General features: G+C 36.0%; 1 protein-coding gene across 3 annotated transcripts in view; it reads right to left on the reverse strand.

The window, feature by feature from the left end:
• Window positions 1-209: 209 nt before the first annotated feature.
• Window positions 210-16,520, reverse strand: part of ITGAV (integrin subunit alpha V) — a 106,073-nt gene continuing 89,762 nt past the window's right edge. For all 3 annotated transcript variants that reach the window (XM_068968096.1, XM_068968097.1, XM_068968095.1), the window contains 9 exons: window positions 15,392-15,471; window positions 14,937-15,017; window positions 14,029-14,134; window positions 13,297-13,455; window positions 12,367-12,480; window positions 5,671-5,784; window positions 5,462-5,569; window positions 4,752-4,874; window positions 210-4,478 (listed from right to left, as the gene is read on the reverse strand). In XM_068968096.1, coding sequence (XP_068824197.1) covers window positions 4,383-4,478; window positions 4,752-4,874; window positions 5,462-5,569; window positions 5,671-5,784; window positions 12,367-12,480; window positions 13,297-13,455; window positions 14,029-14,134; window positions 14,937-15,017; window positions 15,392-15,471 — 981 coding nt within the window. In that variant the 3' untranslated portion in view covers window positions 210-4,382. The remainder of the gene's footprint in view (window positions 4,479-4,751; window positions 4,875-5,461; window positions 5,570-5,670; window positions 5,785-12,366; window positions 12,481-13,296; window positions 13,456-14,028; window positions 14,135-14,936; window positions 15,018-15,391; window positions 15,472-16,520) is intronic.

A 16,520-nucleotide genomic window follows, 5' to 3' on the forward strand; every position in this document is an offset into this window, starting at 1 on the left:
ACTTGGTTGTTTAAATCAATAAATCAAAATGTTTCTTACTTGAGCATCTATGTTTATTACAGAAAGTTGATAGGCACATAGATAGATTTCAATTTTTTATGAATTTTTATTGGAATATAGTTACTTTACAATGTTGTGTTAGTTTCTGCTGTACAGAAACCTGTTACATATACCCCTCTTTTTTTGGATTTCCTTCCCATTTATGTCACCACAGAGCACTGAGTTAGAGTTCTCTAAGCTATACAGTAGGTTCTCATTAGTGATCTATTTTATACACAGTGTCAATAGTGTGTATATGTCAACCTCCACCTCCCAACTAACACTCCTAAGAATTGGGACTTTTAAAGAGGTGTGCCACCTCTTTGAGGTCATCCTTTTAGTGCATTGTTGCTGGCTCCTGTGATTAAAAAAACAACATCACAGAAGGAAAATATAACATCCAAGCACAAAAGTGGCACCACATGCTCAAGTTTATTGAACAGACACAAGTTACACATTGGAAACTAATAAGAAGAACACTGTACCAGTTTTCACTAACTCAAATCAAGTTAGCAAATCACAAATTTTAGAACACACTCATTTTATGCCTCACCCAATGTGGGTGATCACAAGAGAGCTAAAGAAAGAAAATGACTTTCTATGTTACCTAGGTAGGAAATTAATTGATATACACAACTTCCAAGTAACTTTAAGATACTGCAAAGTGTTTCAAAACTACCAGGGAACAGTTCATGTCCAGCCTGAAATAAATTGTAAAATGAATATAGGGTAGAAGGACCTTTTAGGGGCAAATAACTTCATTCATATATCCATCTCAGAATCCCTCCTTCCTGCTAACAAAAATACTAATAAATTCTTTTAGATTAGGTTTACTAAATTAGACTTTGAAATGTCTAGGTTTGGTTACATTGTTATATTGCACTTGAGAAGAACGACAGCAAAAAAATCAAAGATTCAGTACCTCTGCCAAGAAATTCATTATGTATGAGAAATTACAATGAAATACAAGCATACATGCATGCTACATGATACGTTCACTGTCCAAACTAGCCTACCAACAAGTTAAAAGAAATATTCTCTACAACACTAAGCATTACATCATTTCATTCTCTATTTTTGATCTTATATTCAATTTTCAAATTTTGCATTTTTCTTATTAATCCAACTATCACATATATAAGCTATCCAAGAGCAGTAACACAGTGATACTGAGATAAGCAACAGTTGTACACAAATATTCCAAGAATGGCTTATTCTTTGCAAGCTCAACACTACATTCTGTAACACAGGAACATCTATCAATTTACAGACTGTATCCTTTATAAAAAGCCCACTGATCTTATTATACACTATACTTTTGCCACATAAATCTCTCTTAGGGTTATGATTCACTATCAGAAATCTTTCACATCCTCTTAAAGAAGTCAGTATAGCCTCTAACACTTGAATTTTCTCTTTATATAAAGTATTAATGAAAATTTACTATGAATAATTAGTTTCAAAACAGGTAGAATTGTGGCACTAATATTTTGATTAACTGTTTTACAACTCAGTATTAAGAACTTAATAATCAGAATTACAATAATCACTAATTACAACAGAAAGGTAAAGGGAAGAAAAGGAAAGAGCATCCCTCACACAAATGTTTCTCAAAATATTAAGTCTGAAATAAATGCCTACATAAGAAATCAACAACATAATCAATTTCTTACCAATATCAAATGTTTTATGATATTCCCAACTCCAACGATATGTGATTTCTTAAACTGAATCAGATTATAAGAATTTTACAGTCAAAATAGCTTTCAGTTCTCAATAAATCACAAATACAGGAGTGATTATTTTTTGACATTTTAACCAAAACATTTACGTTACTTTAATCCCAACATTTTGCCAAATATTTTCTTCAAAGGCTAGGTTTTTAGTCTTCAAAGACTAGACTACCATATTTTTGTAGAGATAATTTTTTTTAAAGAAAATACTATTGCTTTAAACTACAGTTCATAAGAACAATTTAAAACAACATGTTAATTTTCATGACAAGATCCTTCAGTCTCCTCCAGTCTAATGCTCTCCCAACTGAGCTCTCTTGGCTCCTCCTTCAATCTCATAAAAGATTCTATCTTGAGAGAAGAGGCCATAAAAGGAACAGATTGTGCAAAAGCAAACAGGAACATTTAACTTTTCGCAAGAGTGACTTTCTATCCAACAGGTATTTTCAGGAATGACCACTATTGGATGTGAAAAAGGGGAGGGAAATGCTGTTCTAGACCAACTTAGCAACTGTCTTGGGGCAGGCACTAAGATAAAAAATGTTTTACTTAAAAAACTTCAAATTTATTGGTAACAAAAATACTTATTGTGTATGACTACCTACGATCTTTTAAGCTACTAGTAAAATCTATATTACAACACCGATTAATTTTCAAAATCACTAAAGCTAAATATAGGGTCTTGTCAATGTTCTAACTTGTACAACTCACCTACATATGCCTCTATTTTATGAATGTATTCTAGTTTAGCCACTTGTGTAGGGAGTTATAACACAAGCCATGGCAAGAAAATTTCAATTATTTTTAAAACATGGAAAAATATTCAATTATCTAAGGGAAATATTTATCATCGCCTAATGAAGGCAGTAGTTAAAAAGCTATTGAACTCTCAATTTCTAATGCACAACATGATGTAATTACACAAAAATAGGTATAATTAACAGTTATCCCCAGGCCTGGAGGAACTGTGAATAATTCACATAATCTTATAGAAGATTCATCACCCTACAGACTTAAAAAACTACAACTTGCCACCTGTACAGCTTTTATTTAAAAATCCTAGAAAAGTAGTTTATATTAATAAAACTAAAAAAATTTTTAAAGGTTTCCAATAACTTGAATTACCTATAAAATAACCTCTAAGAAGTTATTATGATAGCTGAGACTGGTTTTACATGTTATACCTGGTTTCAACTGAGGTAATATCCATGTGAGTAGCATCATGCTATTGCTAGAAGTAAACCAGTGAGCTACCTTAAGAATTTCAATTCCATGCATTTCTCGTGGGATTCGGAGGTTGAGCGCACATTCTTATAAATTGTAAAGTTTTCCCATTGATCTTGACACATTCTCAATAACAGTTTTGAAAATATAAGGAAAAATACATATATAGGAGGAAAATAAATTAATCCCAACTAAAAACTCTTGCCCTAATCTAAGAACAAACTATTCAATAAGCAACTCTGTCAAAGAACTACATAGCCTTTTAATTTAAATGCTTTTTTTTCTGGTATTGTCTACAGCCATACTAATGCAATAGAATATACTTTGGAAACAATTTCCAATTCCACATAGCTTCAAGCATCATGATGTTTAGCAGAAATTAAACAATTACATAAAAGAGGCAATTTTGATTATAAAACTAATTTTTAGTATAAGTTGACTTAAAGGATTTGAAATATAACTTGTGTGTTTATTAGTCGCTCAGTCAAGTCCAATTCTATGTGACGCCATGGACCGTAGCCTGCCAGACTCCTCTATCCATGGAATTTTTCAGGCAAGAGAACTCCAATACTGGAGTGGGTTGCCATGCCCTTCTCCAGGGAATCTTGACCCAGGGTTGGAACCCACATCTCCTGCATTGCAGGTAGATTCTTTACTGTTGAGCTACCAGGAAAAACTAATTTTTTAGTATAAGTTGACTTAAAAGATTTGAAATAGAATTTAAACTTATACAAAATAAAATGTAATCAAATGGACTGTGGATAAAAATATAAATAAAAGTTTAATACATGTACTCAATTTTCACATTAAAACAAAAATCTGTACCTTTGCAGTTACAAGAAAGAGTTTTGATGGGATCATGCTTTTTTCTTTTTTTAAAGCCCTACCACATAGGTAATATTAAAATCCAAGTTTATACAGCTATGAAGTAAGCTTGAAAACTCAAGTGTAGTGTAACGTGTATTAACATTATGTATCTGCACAAAAGATGTAGATCCTAAGGTCCAAATTTGGATTGGTTTAAAACAACAAAAACAACGACAAACAAAATCCAACATACAAAATCAGAAACAGTAATTGTAGGAGGTACTATTTTAGATAAAGTGGTAACTCAGGCACTATCTTATGTACACTGAAGAAGACCTATCACTTGAAATGTTATTATTTAAATACCTAAAAACACAAGTCAGTAGGTGTATTAAATGTATGTCTGAACTTAATCAGGATGAAAAGGATGACAAATAGTGCTCTCACTTTGTGGTTAACACCAATGGGCACCATCAGCAGTACAGTCTTGGAATTTTATTCCTCAGGAAGGAAATTAAAATCTCAACTAAAGTTGGAACTTCTAATGGATCAGGATGTAGCGTAACCTAAAAATTACAGTTAAGTTTCTGAGTTTCCTTCACCATTTTCATGAGGCTGAAGCTGTTCCCTTTCTTGTTCTTCTTGAGGTGGCCGTACACGCTTAAAAAAGCCCATCTGTCAGTTGAAAAAAAAAAACAAAACTAACATCACTGCTACATCAATGAAGAATACAGAAAGTATTCTGAGTGACCATAATATGGCCAAGAAAATTTAAAATGGTACCAAGTTCAACTTTTCTTCCTTCAAATGATAAGGAGTGCTCATCATAGATCATCATTAAAGGTCCAACTCCTCTGTCCCTCCCTTTTTTCTCTCCCTTTTTTCTTCTCTCCCTCTTCTTTTCTTCTGCTTCCCCTTCCTCCCTCTCTTCCTAAGTCCATCACTTACCCTGTACATTACGAAAACTAAAACAGCCAGTAACAACAATCCTGCTAGAACTGCTAAAATGATCACCCACACAGGTACAGGCATGGGTGCTGGCTGAATGCCCCAGGTGACATTTGTGGTAACCTGTTGGGGAGAAAAAAGTTCTTGAGTCTTAATTACAGTTCACTGAGTTATTCAACAAATATCTGAATATATACTATATTTTAAGTTAATGTTACTGACATTATTTTCTAGTATATGATAAGTTATCATTACACATCTGGCATCAATAGCATATACACACATGAAACTCTCAACTTCAGGTTAACTTCTGACGGTCTCTGAAATGATTTTTTAAATAATCTGACCACCCACTTTATTGGTTTCATTGGTTTCATTTTAATCCTCAAATTAAAGGTTTATAAAATGCCCTCACTTACTGCAGTTAACTTCCAACTTTCTAACTTTGTGGGGAGAGATTCCCCAAATTTTCCCACATGAAATTCAGTATATGCTAAGTACATTACCCACAATAAGATGCTAAAGTAAAAGGTCTACCTTTAATAATTCTGGGATGGGGGAGTAAAATAGTATTAAACTAGGTTATAATCCATTCAAGTAACTAAATTACTTTAAATTATGAAAATAGTTAACTGCTAATATTTAAAATAAGAACAACTACAGTATTTAACTGAATGCACTTATTTCATTTCCCAAAATCAGTGACTTACCAATGTGGAGTTGAAGATGTCCTCAATTGGAAGGTTTTTATAAGGAAACTCTATGACATTAAATGAAGCAGACGACTTCAAAGAATATGAATGATTCTGGTTTTCCTTCTATATGGGAATAACAATAAGATGATTTTCCAGATGTCAGGCCTTTGTTATTTCTTTGAAAAAGTGGATAAATTTGCTGAATGCCGCCTCTCCCCACTTACATTCATAAAGGTCTCGGTCCACAGGAGAGACCTTACATACAGGATTGCACTCTTTCCTCTGTCTAGTCGCCCCACCTGGCAGACAATCTTCAAGCATTCAGCAATTCCACAACCCTGCCAAAAAATTACTTACTTAAAAGAAAAGATCACTCTATCATCTCTTCAACATATGAAAGTTAGACATTTGACTTGTTTTATATGAAAGCTAAAGAGCTCTATATTTTTTGCCTTACAGCAATAACGTTTAAAATGAGTAGGCTAACAGCTGAATCTATGAATGTTTCCTGTTATGAAGGGATTGGTTTTACTGTGATTTGTTATGGAAGGATAAACTTTATAATATTAAAATATTTACTTTTATAGCTAGAATTTAACATTCTTTAGGCAAACCCAGAGCATGGTGATTTTAGTAAGACATGAAAATCAGATCACAATATGCCTGTGGAAAAGAAAGAGAAATGAAGTAAATCTTTAATAGTTATTCCATGTCAGACCTGTAGAAATCAAGTGGCATGCTGATGGTCTTTGCCACATTCAGTGTTTTTAATGGTAACTTGAAGGCAGACAGAAGTAACAAATATTCACCACCTTTTATATGCTGGTCAACCTGCATTAGACATAAACTGTAATGTCATATGCATAAACCTCACAACAGTGCTATCCAGTAACTGACACCTCCAGTTGATGACTAGAAATAGAAGCAAACTCCTCTGACCTGATAAAAGGCATCTATAGAGAGCACACAGCTAATACCATACTTACTGGTGAAAGAATGGATGCTTTTCCCATAAGATTAGGAACTGTATGACAATGTCCATTCATGATACTTCTACTCTACACTGTTCAGAAGGTTATCGCCAGTGCAATTAAGCAAGGAAAAAAAAAAGTAAATAAAAGGTATCCAGATGAGAAAGAAAAAAGTACAACTATCTCTATTCAGATGATAGAATACTTACAGAAAACTTTAAAGAATCCAAAATAAAACTACTAAAGCTAATAAACAAGTATAGAAAAGGTACAGTATACACACAGATCAGTATAGAAATGTGAATTATTTTTATATATACTGTCAATGAAAAACAAGAAAATGAATTTTTTTTAAATTCTATTTTAAACAGAATTCAAAAAGAATAAAATATATAGAAGTTATTTAACCAAGGAAGTGTAAGACTTGTACACTGAAAACTACAAAATATTTTTTGAATAAAGAAGACTTAAATAAAGAAAACAGCTCATATTCAAGAACTGAAAGACCTAACATCAAAATAGCAATGTTCTCAAAGTGATAGAGCTAATAAAACTGCTATCAAAATATCAACAAGAATTTTTGTAGAAATGGACAAGCTGGTCCTAAAATTCACATGGAATTGCCAGGAACCCCAACTAGCCAGGGCTTTCCTTATATCTCAGTCAGTAAAGAATCTGCCTGCAATGCAGGAGACCTGAGCTCAATTCCTGGGTTGAGAAGAATCCCTGGAGGGAGAAATGGCAACCCACTCTAGTGTTCTTGCCTGGAGAATCCCATGGACAGAGAAGCCTGGCAGGCTATAGTCCATGGGGTCGCAAGAGTCGGACATGACTTAGTGACTACACCATCACCAACCACCACCACCAACCAGCCACAACACTCTTGAAAAAGAAGAAACACTGGGCAGGGGGCGCTCACACCCCTCAACTGCAAAACTTACTGCAGAAAAACAATAATCAATAAATTTTGATACTGGAATTAGGATACATCCATAGATCAATGGGACAAAATTAAGAGTCAAGAAGTAAACCCATATATTCACAGTCTATTCATTTTCAACAAGGGAGTCAGGCCCATGTAAAGGGAAGAGCTAGGTCTTTCCAACAAATGATGTTGCAAGAACTGGAAAACCACATGCAAAAGAATGAACGTGGGCTTCTATTTCACATCATGTACAAAAATTAACTCTGTATGGATCAGAGATATGAAAGTAAGAGCTAAGATTATAAAACTCAGAAAAATTAGGTGTAAATCTCCAGGACTCTGGGGTAGACAATGGTTTTTAAAATATGACAGTAAAAATATAAGCAACACAAAAAAATATATACTTGAGAAATTTGGACTTCTTCAAATTTAAAAGCTTTTTTGCATTAAAGGATACTATCAAGAAAGTAAAAAGACAACTTACAGAATGAGAGAAAACATGTGCAGGGTAGCATCTAGAACACTTCACGACTCAACAACAAAAAGCAAACAACCCAATTTAAATATGGACAAGCGGTTTGAATAGAGATTCCTTGAAAGAAGATACAGAAATGAAAAAATGCTCAGCACCATTAGGCATTCAGTTCAGTTCAGTTCAGTTGCTCAGTCGTGTCCGACTCTTTGTGACCCCATGAATCGAAGCACGCCAGGCCTCCCTGTCCATCACCAACTCCTGGAGTTCACTCAGACTCACATCTATCGAGTCAGTGATGCCATCCAGCCATCTCATCCTCTGTCATCCCCTTCTCCTCCTGCCCCTAATCCCTCCCAGTATCAGAGTCTTTTCCAATGAGTCAACTCTTCGCATGAGGTGGCCAAAGTACTGGAGTTTCAGCTTTAGCATCATTCCTTCCAAAGAAATCCCAGGGTTGATCTCCTTCAGAATGGACAGGTTGGATCTCCTTGCAGTCCAAGGGACTCTCAAGAGTCTTCTCCAACACCACAGTTCAAAAGCATCAATTCTTCAGTGATCAGCTTTCTTCACAGTCCAACTCTCACATCCATACATGACCGCTGGAAAAACCATAGCCTTGACTAGACAGGCCTTTGTTGGCAAAGTAATGTCTCTGCTTTTCAACATGCTGTCTAGGTTGGTCATAACTTTCTTCCAAGGAGTTAAGCGTCTTTTAATTTCATGGCTGCAATCACCATCTGCAGTGATTTTGGAGCCCAAAAAATAAAGTCTGACACTGTTTCCACTGTTTCCCCATCTATTTCCCATGAAGTGATGGGACCAGATGCCATGATCTTCGTTTCCTGAATGTTGAGCTTTAAGCCAACGTTTTCACTCTCCTCTTCACTTTCTGCCATAAGGGTGGTGTCATCTGCATATCTGAGGTTATTGATATTTCTCCCAGCAATCTTGATTCCAGCTTGTGCTTCCTCCAGCCCAGCGTTTCTCATGATGTACTCTGCATATAAGTTAAATAAGCAGGGTGACAATATACAGCCTTGACGTACTCCTTTTCCTATTTGGAACCAGTCTGTTGTTCCATGTCCAGTTTGAACTGTTGCTTCCTGACCTGTATATAGGTTTCTCAAGAGGCAGGTCAGGTGGTCTGGTATTCCCATCTCTTTCAGAATTTACAACAGTTTATTGTGAACCACACAGTTAAAGGCTTTGGCATAATCAATAAAGCAGAAATAGATGTTTTTCTGGAACTCTTGCTTTTTCCATGATCCAGCGGATGTTGGCAATTTGATCTCTGGTTCCTCTGCCTTTTCTAAAACCAGCTTGAACATCTGGTTCAATTGAAGGCAAACCATTCAATATCACAGTAATCCAAGTCTATGCCCCAACCAGTAACACTGAAGAAGCTGAAGTTGAATGGTTCTATGAAGACCTACAAGACCTTTTAGAACTAATACCCACAAAAGATGTCCTTTTCATTATAGGGGACTGGAATGCAAAAGTAGGAAGTCAAGAAACACCTGGAGTAACAGGCAAATTTGGCATTGGAATATGGAATGAAGCAGGGCAAAGACTAATAAGAGTTTTGCCAAGAAAATGCACTGGTCATAGCAAACACCCTCCTCCAATAACAGAAGAGAAGACTCTACACATGGATATCACCAGATGGTCAATACTGAAATCAGACTGATTATATTCTTTGCAGCCAAAGATGGAGAAGCTCTATACAGTCAGCAAAAACAAGACCAGAAGCTGACTGTGGCTCAGATCATGAACTCCTTATTGGCAAATTCAGACTTAAACTGAAAAAGGTAGGGAAAACCACTAGACCATTAGGCATTAGGGAAATCCAAATAAAACTACAATGAGGTACTATTTCACTCCAATAAGGATGACTACAAAAAAAATTTTCTTTGAAGGTAAATAGCAAGTGAAAGCAAGACTGTGGAAAAATTGGGACCCTCTTATACTGCTGGTTGGGAATGTAAAATGGTACAATCACTTTGGAAAACAATTTTGCAGTTCTTCAAAAGTTAAATCAAGTTTGGCCAGATGACCATATTACACAGCAACTAGACCCCTAGATTTATTCTCAAAAAAATTAAAATACATGTTCACACACACGTTTACAGTGGCACTATTCAAAATAGGCAAAAGCAGAAACAACACAAACACTCATTAACTGATGAATGCATAAACAAAATGTGGTATTATCCACAGAATGGAATATTATCCAGCCACAAAATGAAGTACTAATGCATGCTTCATGATGAACCTCAAAAACACTATGCTAAGTCAAAGAAGCCAAACACAAAAGGCCACATTTTATATGATTTCGTTGATAGGAAATGTTCAAAACAGATGAATCCTTAGAGCCAGAAAGCAGATTAGTGGTCTCCAGAGACGGGTGGTAGGCAGAAGGCAGTGGCTGCTTAGTGCGGTGCTTCTTTTTGAAGTGATGAAAACGTTTTGGAGTTAGATAAGGTACAATGTTGTGAATATACTAGAGATTACTAAATCGTGTATTTTCAAATGGGTAAAATGGCAAATTTTACGTAACTTTCATCTCAAATATTTTAAAAATGTGATTCTGTATGAGGCCAGAAAGAACAGGATCAAAACCAGGGTGAAGGTAGACAGTAACTTCGTATTCACATGGGTTGGTCAGGGAAGTCCAATCTGCCACTTAAGAACAGCAGAAGGAGATGGGGGAGTAAGCCACAGAGATGGCTGGGCAAAGAGCATTTTAGGGAGAGAGCAATTTTCAAAATTAGGAGGTAGAAACAGGCTTACGGCTGTCTGTCCAATGAAAAGCAAGGTGACCAAAATGGGACGAGCAGAGTAAGGAGAGGAAACGCAGGCAGCAAGGCAGAAGGGCCCAGATCCTGTTTGCCTCGAAGGCTTTTTAGGCTCTTGTTTTCTCCTGAGTTAGATGGGAAGACACGGGAGTGACACAGTAGCAGTGTTCATTGCTCAGTCGTGTCTCTGCGATCCCACGGACTGTAGCCCACCAGGCTCCTCTGTCCATGGCATTCTCCAGGCAAGGACACTGGAGTGGGTTCCCAGGGATCAAACCTGGGTCTCCTGCACTGCAGGGAGATTTTTTTACTGTCTGAGCTATAGGAGTGATATGACTTGACCGATTTTTAAAGAGAGTCACTATGGCTTCTATGTGGGAAATACACTGTCATGGGGACAAGGGCAGAACCATGGAGTCTAACTGGAGGTTTGGCAATAGTTCAAGTGCAAGAGGAAGGTGGCCTGGGTTAGACTGTGGCAGTGATACAGATGGCAACAAGGGGTCACTTTCTGTGTGTTGTGAAAGTAGATAATGACAGAATCTGCTGATATGTTGGATATGAAGTTTGAGAAGAGTCAAGCACAACACCCATGTTTTGGACAGGAAAATGAGTTGGTATTTACTACAATATGGGACACCACAGAAAGATTAGCATCAGGAAAACTCAAGGGTATGTTCTTAGCATTAAGTGTAAGATTCCTATTTAAGAGGAGTTCCAATAGATAGCTGGATAATAAGAGTCTGGAGTTCAATGCAGAGGATTGGGTTGGAAATATAAATCAAAGTCATCTACACAGAAACAGTACTTACCAGCCCTGAGAATGATTAAGGTCATCTCACACGAAACTGTGGGATATAACCTCTACAGCGACAGAAATCATCAGTGTGGATATACCTGCACTCTCTAAGTGGTAGCCACGAGCCACACGTGGCTAATGAATACCTGAAATGTGGCTGCTATTTACAAAACTGGACCACACAGATCTAATGAATGACTGGAAGTGGAGCAGCAAGAAATCTGAGCCCTGAAAATCCTCTCTGGAGCTTAAAAGCCTAGAAATGGAGAGTAAGCAATCGAGAGTTGTGGTAAGAGGACAACCAAGAGAGCAGTGTTCTACAAGTAAGACAGGAATGTTTCATTACGGAGGAAGTGCTTAATGTGCCCAAAGTCACTGAGCACTTAAACTGAAAGAGAGCTAAGAAGAACCACGGAAGGAGATATGAAGGGAACTGGTGACTGCTAGTGAACAGAAACACTACACCAGGTACTCTGCTAGCTGTGGTTTGCAGATGTTAAATTTTAACATCTTTTAACATGTTAAATTTTAAGAACTGGAGTGACAAATCTCTCTAATAATATTATAGTCATTAGACAGGCTGACTCAACAAAAGATGATCATAATGTTAATTATTCTCACATTTTTTGTTGAGGCCTTCCGGGTTTTTTCTACAGTACTGCACATAAGTTGCAAAGATTAGAGTGAGACCAAGAGAGAGGTCAGTTAAATGAGTACAGTCAGAAAAATAAGTTAGAATATAAAACATTTTTATTAGCAATCTATAAAGATAGATCCTTTGAATAAAACATGGTATTAATCCAGTTAGGAAGAGGAAAGTAAGAGGAGTGAATGATATTAAAATATATAGCTCTTTGAGCACAGCTGTTGTTATTTTTGAAATGTTCTTTGGCATCAGTTCTATAATCACATATTTTAAAACATTTAAAGTGCTTGTTGTTGGAATGGCACTTACCAAAGTGTGAACATCTCCTTCATTGAGGGTGAGATCCCGCTTCGTGATGAGGTGGTTCCGGTCACCTTGCCCACCAATTGTATCATTCTTTTCACTTGTTTGTGAATTTGAGATCTAGGATTACATTAATAACTGATGGTAAATAACAATGGAAAACATTTTGCAGAAACATTTTGGCATAATCTGTTATACGTAATTAAAATACAGCCACTAAAAATGTGGTATGATAGAAAATTCACCACTTCCTCTATGGCTAAAACTAAGCACAGAAAATAAAGATGAGTCCTTAATATGTGGGAAGAAATTACCTCTGCCTAGCCATCATTTTCTCCCCTTGCATAGTGAGAGGAGAAATTGATAAAATATACAAAACAGTCTGAAATTTCACAGTATACATTTGTGATGTGTCATGAGTATAAATTTTTTGTTTTCTTAACCCTCCTTTTTGCGAAACTGCAACAGCTTCTTATCCAAAGATACAGGCTAGGATGGAGAGGACTATATCTAAAAGTAAATAGAATTCCATAAAATGGTATTTTCTAGGTCAAGTCAAAAAAGTCAAGAGTAAAATGTTACATCTTACCCCAAAGACAAAAATTTGGACATCCAAACACCCTTTATATAATATCACATGTGGATAAAACAACTATGCGATGAAACCAAAGTCAAACTGAATCACTTAAGAATATCTCCAGAGGCTCACTAAATGCTACATAAATAAACGGTTCAGCAGAACGTCATAGAATTCATCCTTACTCATTACACAAATAAAGAATCTAATCCATAGCATACTGGTTATGAACTAAAATATTTTTGCAGAATGGATTTATTACTAAAACAATTGCTTTATTTTATGCATCTCTTTTATAGATTTAGAAAGAAAAGCAATAAAACATCAACATAATAAACAGCTGCTATGAAGCATATTACCTTAATTCTCAAAGGGTTAATCTCCATATCTGAAGTGCAGTTCATTGGTCCATCAATATCATATTGAAGGATGTACAACAAGGTGTTATTGTTATATTTGTAAGGCCACTGAAGATGCAGCATTGCCTTGCTGAATGAACTCGGACCATTGTTTCTCAGCTAACGAGGAAAAGAAAATGTAAATCCTTTGGGCAAAAATCTATAATCCGTCCCCTACATCATCTTTAGGAATCCTGAAGCAACAGCATTTGAATAACAGCGGAGTTTCCATAGTGACTCTAATATTACATCATGATCATTAGTATCCAAAAGAATCAAACTCAACATATGCCTCCGAACAGGGCAGTGTGTGTCAGGGTAAAAATATAAACAAAAGAGGAAAATATGAAACAGTTACTGATAAGTGGCATAGAAAATTTTCTTCCTACAGAACCAAAATTTTACTCAATGACCTATTCCTTTTATCAAAGTATAACTAATTGGTTTTAAACAACAGTTTGCATAAACAGCTTTCTTTTACCACTTGAAGTTAGTCATCTAATGGAAATGAGCTTAAGAATGGGGAAAAAATTCTAAGAAATCTCTGGTACAAAATTAAACTATGCAAAGTTTACATACAGGTTACATAGATTTGTTTTCTTTTTGTTTTTTGGACTTGTTTTTTAAAAGCAGCCTATCTGTTCCTCCCTCTGTTGTCTCTCTACCGGGTATCAATTAAATCCAACTGCAAACCTCATAGATGTGCTGAACAACTGGCCCAACATCTTCTTCAGTCTCAGGGTTCTCTTTGTACTTCCAATTTGGAATCGGAAGAAAGATATGATCAGGACTTGAGACTCTAAACAATGAGCAAAGAAAACCTACCATGAATATCAAAATGATATGGTCAGTTCCTTTTCAAAAGTATCTAGTATCCAAATGAATAAAATCAGAATTTTAAAAAAAGCACCAAAGACAAAAAAATTATACTTGTATGTGTACATGCATAGCTGGACATACAAACTCTTCTTTACTGAATCCAGTGTAACAGATGAATTGGTAATAGGCAAACATTTCTCCATAAGAGTTCAATAAATTTATTTTATGCTGCTTTTGCCATGTCTGGTTTATTACCAGAGAATTAGCAAATAAATATTTGGGGCTTTGGAATACACCCAGAGCCTTCTTATTCCTACAGAAGCTATAGTTCTGGTAAAATCACCATGAAACATATACTATCCAAAAGAAGTTAGGGGCCTAAGACTTGGACACATGTTATGTGCTGTGCTTAGTCGGTCAGTCATGTCTGACCCACTGTAACCTGCCAGGCTCCTCTGTCCATGGGGATTCTCCAGGCAAGAACACTAGAGTGGGTTGCCATGTCCTCCTCCGGGGGATCCTTCCCAACCCAGGGATTGAACCCAGGTCTCCCGTATTGCAGACGGATTCTTTACTGTCTGAGCCACCAGGGAAGCCCTGGACATATCTATGCCTATGGCTGATTCATGTTGATATCTGGCAGAAAACCACAAAATTCTGTAAAGTAATTATCCTTCAATTAAAAAATAAAGAATTTTTTTTAATGTAAAAAAAGAAGCAACTACTTTTTAAAGTAGTTTAAATCATGAAAATAAGATACTCAACTGGGTAATCATACTGACCCTCTTATCTCAACAGCAGCTAAAACAGCAAGGTCAACTTTGTAAGACACAACCGGGCTTACTTTATCAAAAAGATTGGAGCTGAAAAAGAAAAAAATAAATTTAGGACTGAATTTGATGACCACAGTTATCATCAAAATCATACAGAAGCAAATGCAGTGAAACTAAAAGTGAACAAATGAAAAGCAATAAAGAAATGACAAACTGCACAAAATAATTATTTCATTAGCATTTAATTCTAAGATGATTTTTATTTAACTTTTATTTTTGTCTTAAAATTCAAAAATAATAAAATTATTCTTATCATGTAAATATTGGTCTTAAAATTTGATAACTAAGTACTAAAATTTTAGTCTATCCTATTCCATAATACTTAAGTATACTGCAAAATATATTTATAACAAACACTATTTCCTCAAAAGTTATTATAGACAGAAAAAAAGTTGTCTTCACACCTTTGAATTTGTAAATCAAATTTCACAGACGTATCCATCTCTGATTGCTGGTGCACACTGAAACGGAGACCAGCTAAGAGCTAAAGGAGAAAAAGGTTAATGTTAGTTAGAAACATGTCAAACAAGTGAAATTTCAAATGCAATCTCCAAAGAAAAAAGAATGATCTAAAACAGGGTATTTCTGAACTTAAAACTGAAAGTACTCTAGCAAAAATAACAAAGCCTGCTGCTGCTGCTGCTGTTCAGTCACATCAGTCATGTCCGACCCTTTGCGACCCCATGGACTGTAGCATGCCAGGGTCCTATGTCTGTGGAATTCTCCAGGTAAGAATACTGGAGTGAGTTGCCATGCCCTTCTCCATAGGATCTTCTTGACCCAGGAATCGAACCCACGTCTGTGTCTCCTGCATTACAGGCAGATTCTTTACCAGTGAGCCACCAGGGAGGCCCTAAGTCTGATCTTCTATCAAATCCTTATTAATTAAGATACTCAGGCCAATCCATAATGGAGCCTGTTTAACAACAGTGATTACCATATCTACTTATAATATTAACTTATTATCTCCTTATAATGTCAACTAATATTAACTTTCTGAAAAATGCAAGAGAAACCACTGATCCAATGAAAGTACAGTAGTTATGCACAAGATTTACTGACAGGAAGCTAACACCTGAACCTGTGTTAATAGAGCAGGAAGAAACAGACGGTTTACAAGACTGAGAGAGCCTGACTAAAAAGAAGTAGGGCCAGAAGCAGAATTTCTCTACGCCACTCACAAGTCCATCAATAACAAACAGCTTAACTTCTGCAGGCAGAAAATTATTTTAAAGAAAACAACTGAGCTACAAAGTTGGAGAGAGCAGGCTTCTTGGAAGTCATATAAAAGACATCTTAAAATGGCCCTTCCAGGGGACTTCATCAAACCACCTCTAACTTTACAAAGCCTGGAGCCAGCCGTAAGAATTAACCTGGAATTATCTTTCCTGAATACACAGTGAGTAAGAAAGTTAGAGAGAATGAGTGTATGAGAAAATAAAAGGCACGTTCACTCCTTAATAAAACACTGCATTAAATACAAGTGACAAATGTAACTTTGAGGACTCTGTTCAAGCCATCTTCCCCAAGAGA

This window comes from Capricornis sumatraensis, chromosome 3, assembly GCF_032405125.1.
Source record: "Capricornis sumatraensis isolate serow.1 chromosome 3, serow.2, whole genome shotgun sequence".
Taxonomy (NCBI): Eukaryota; Metazoa; Chordata; class Mammalia; order Artiodactyla; family Bovidae; genus Capricornis; species Capricornis sumatraensis.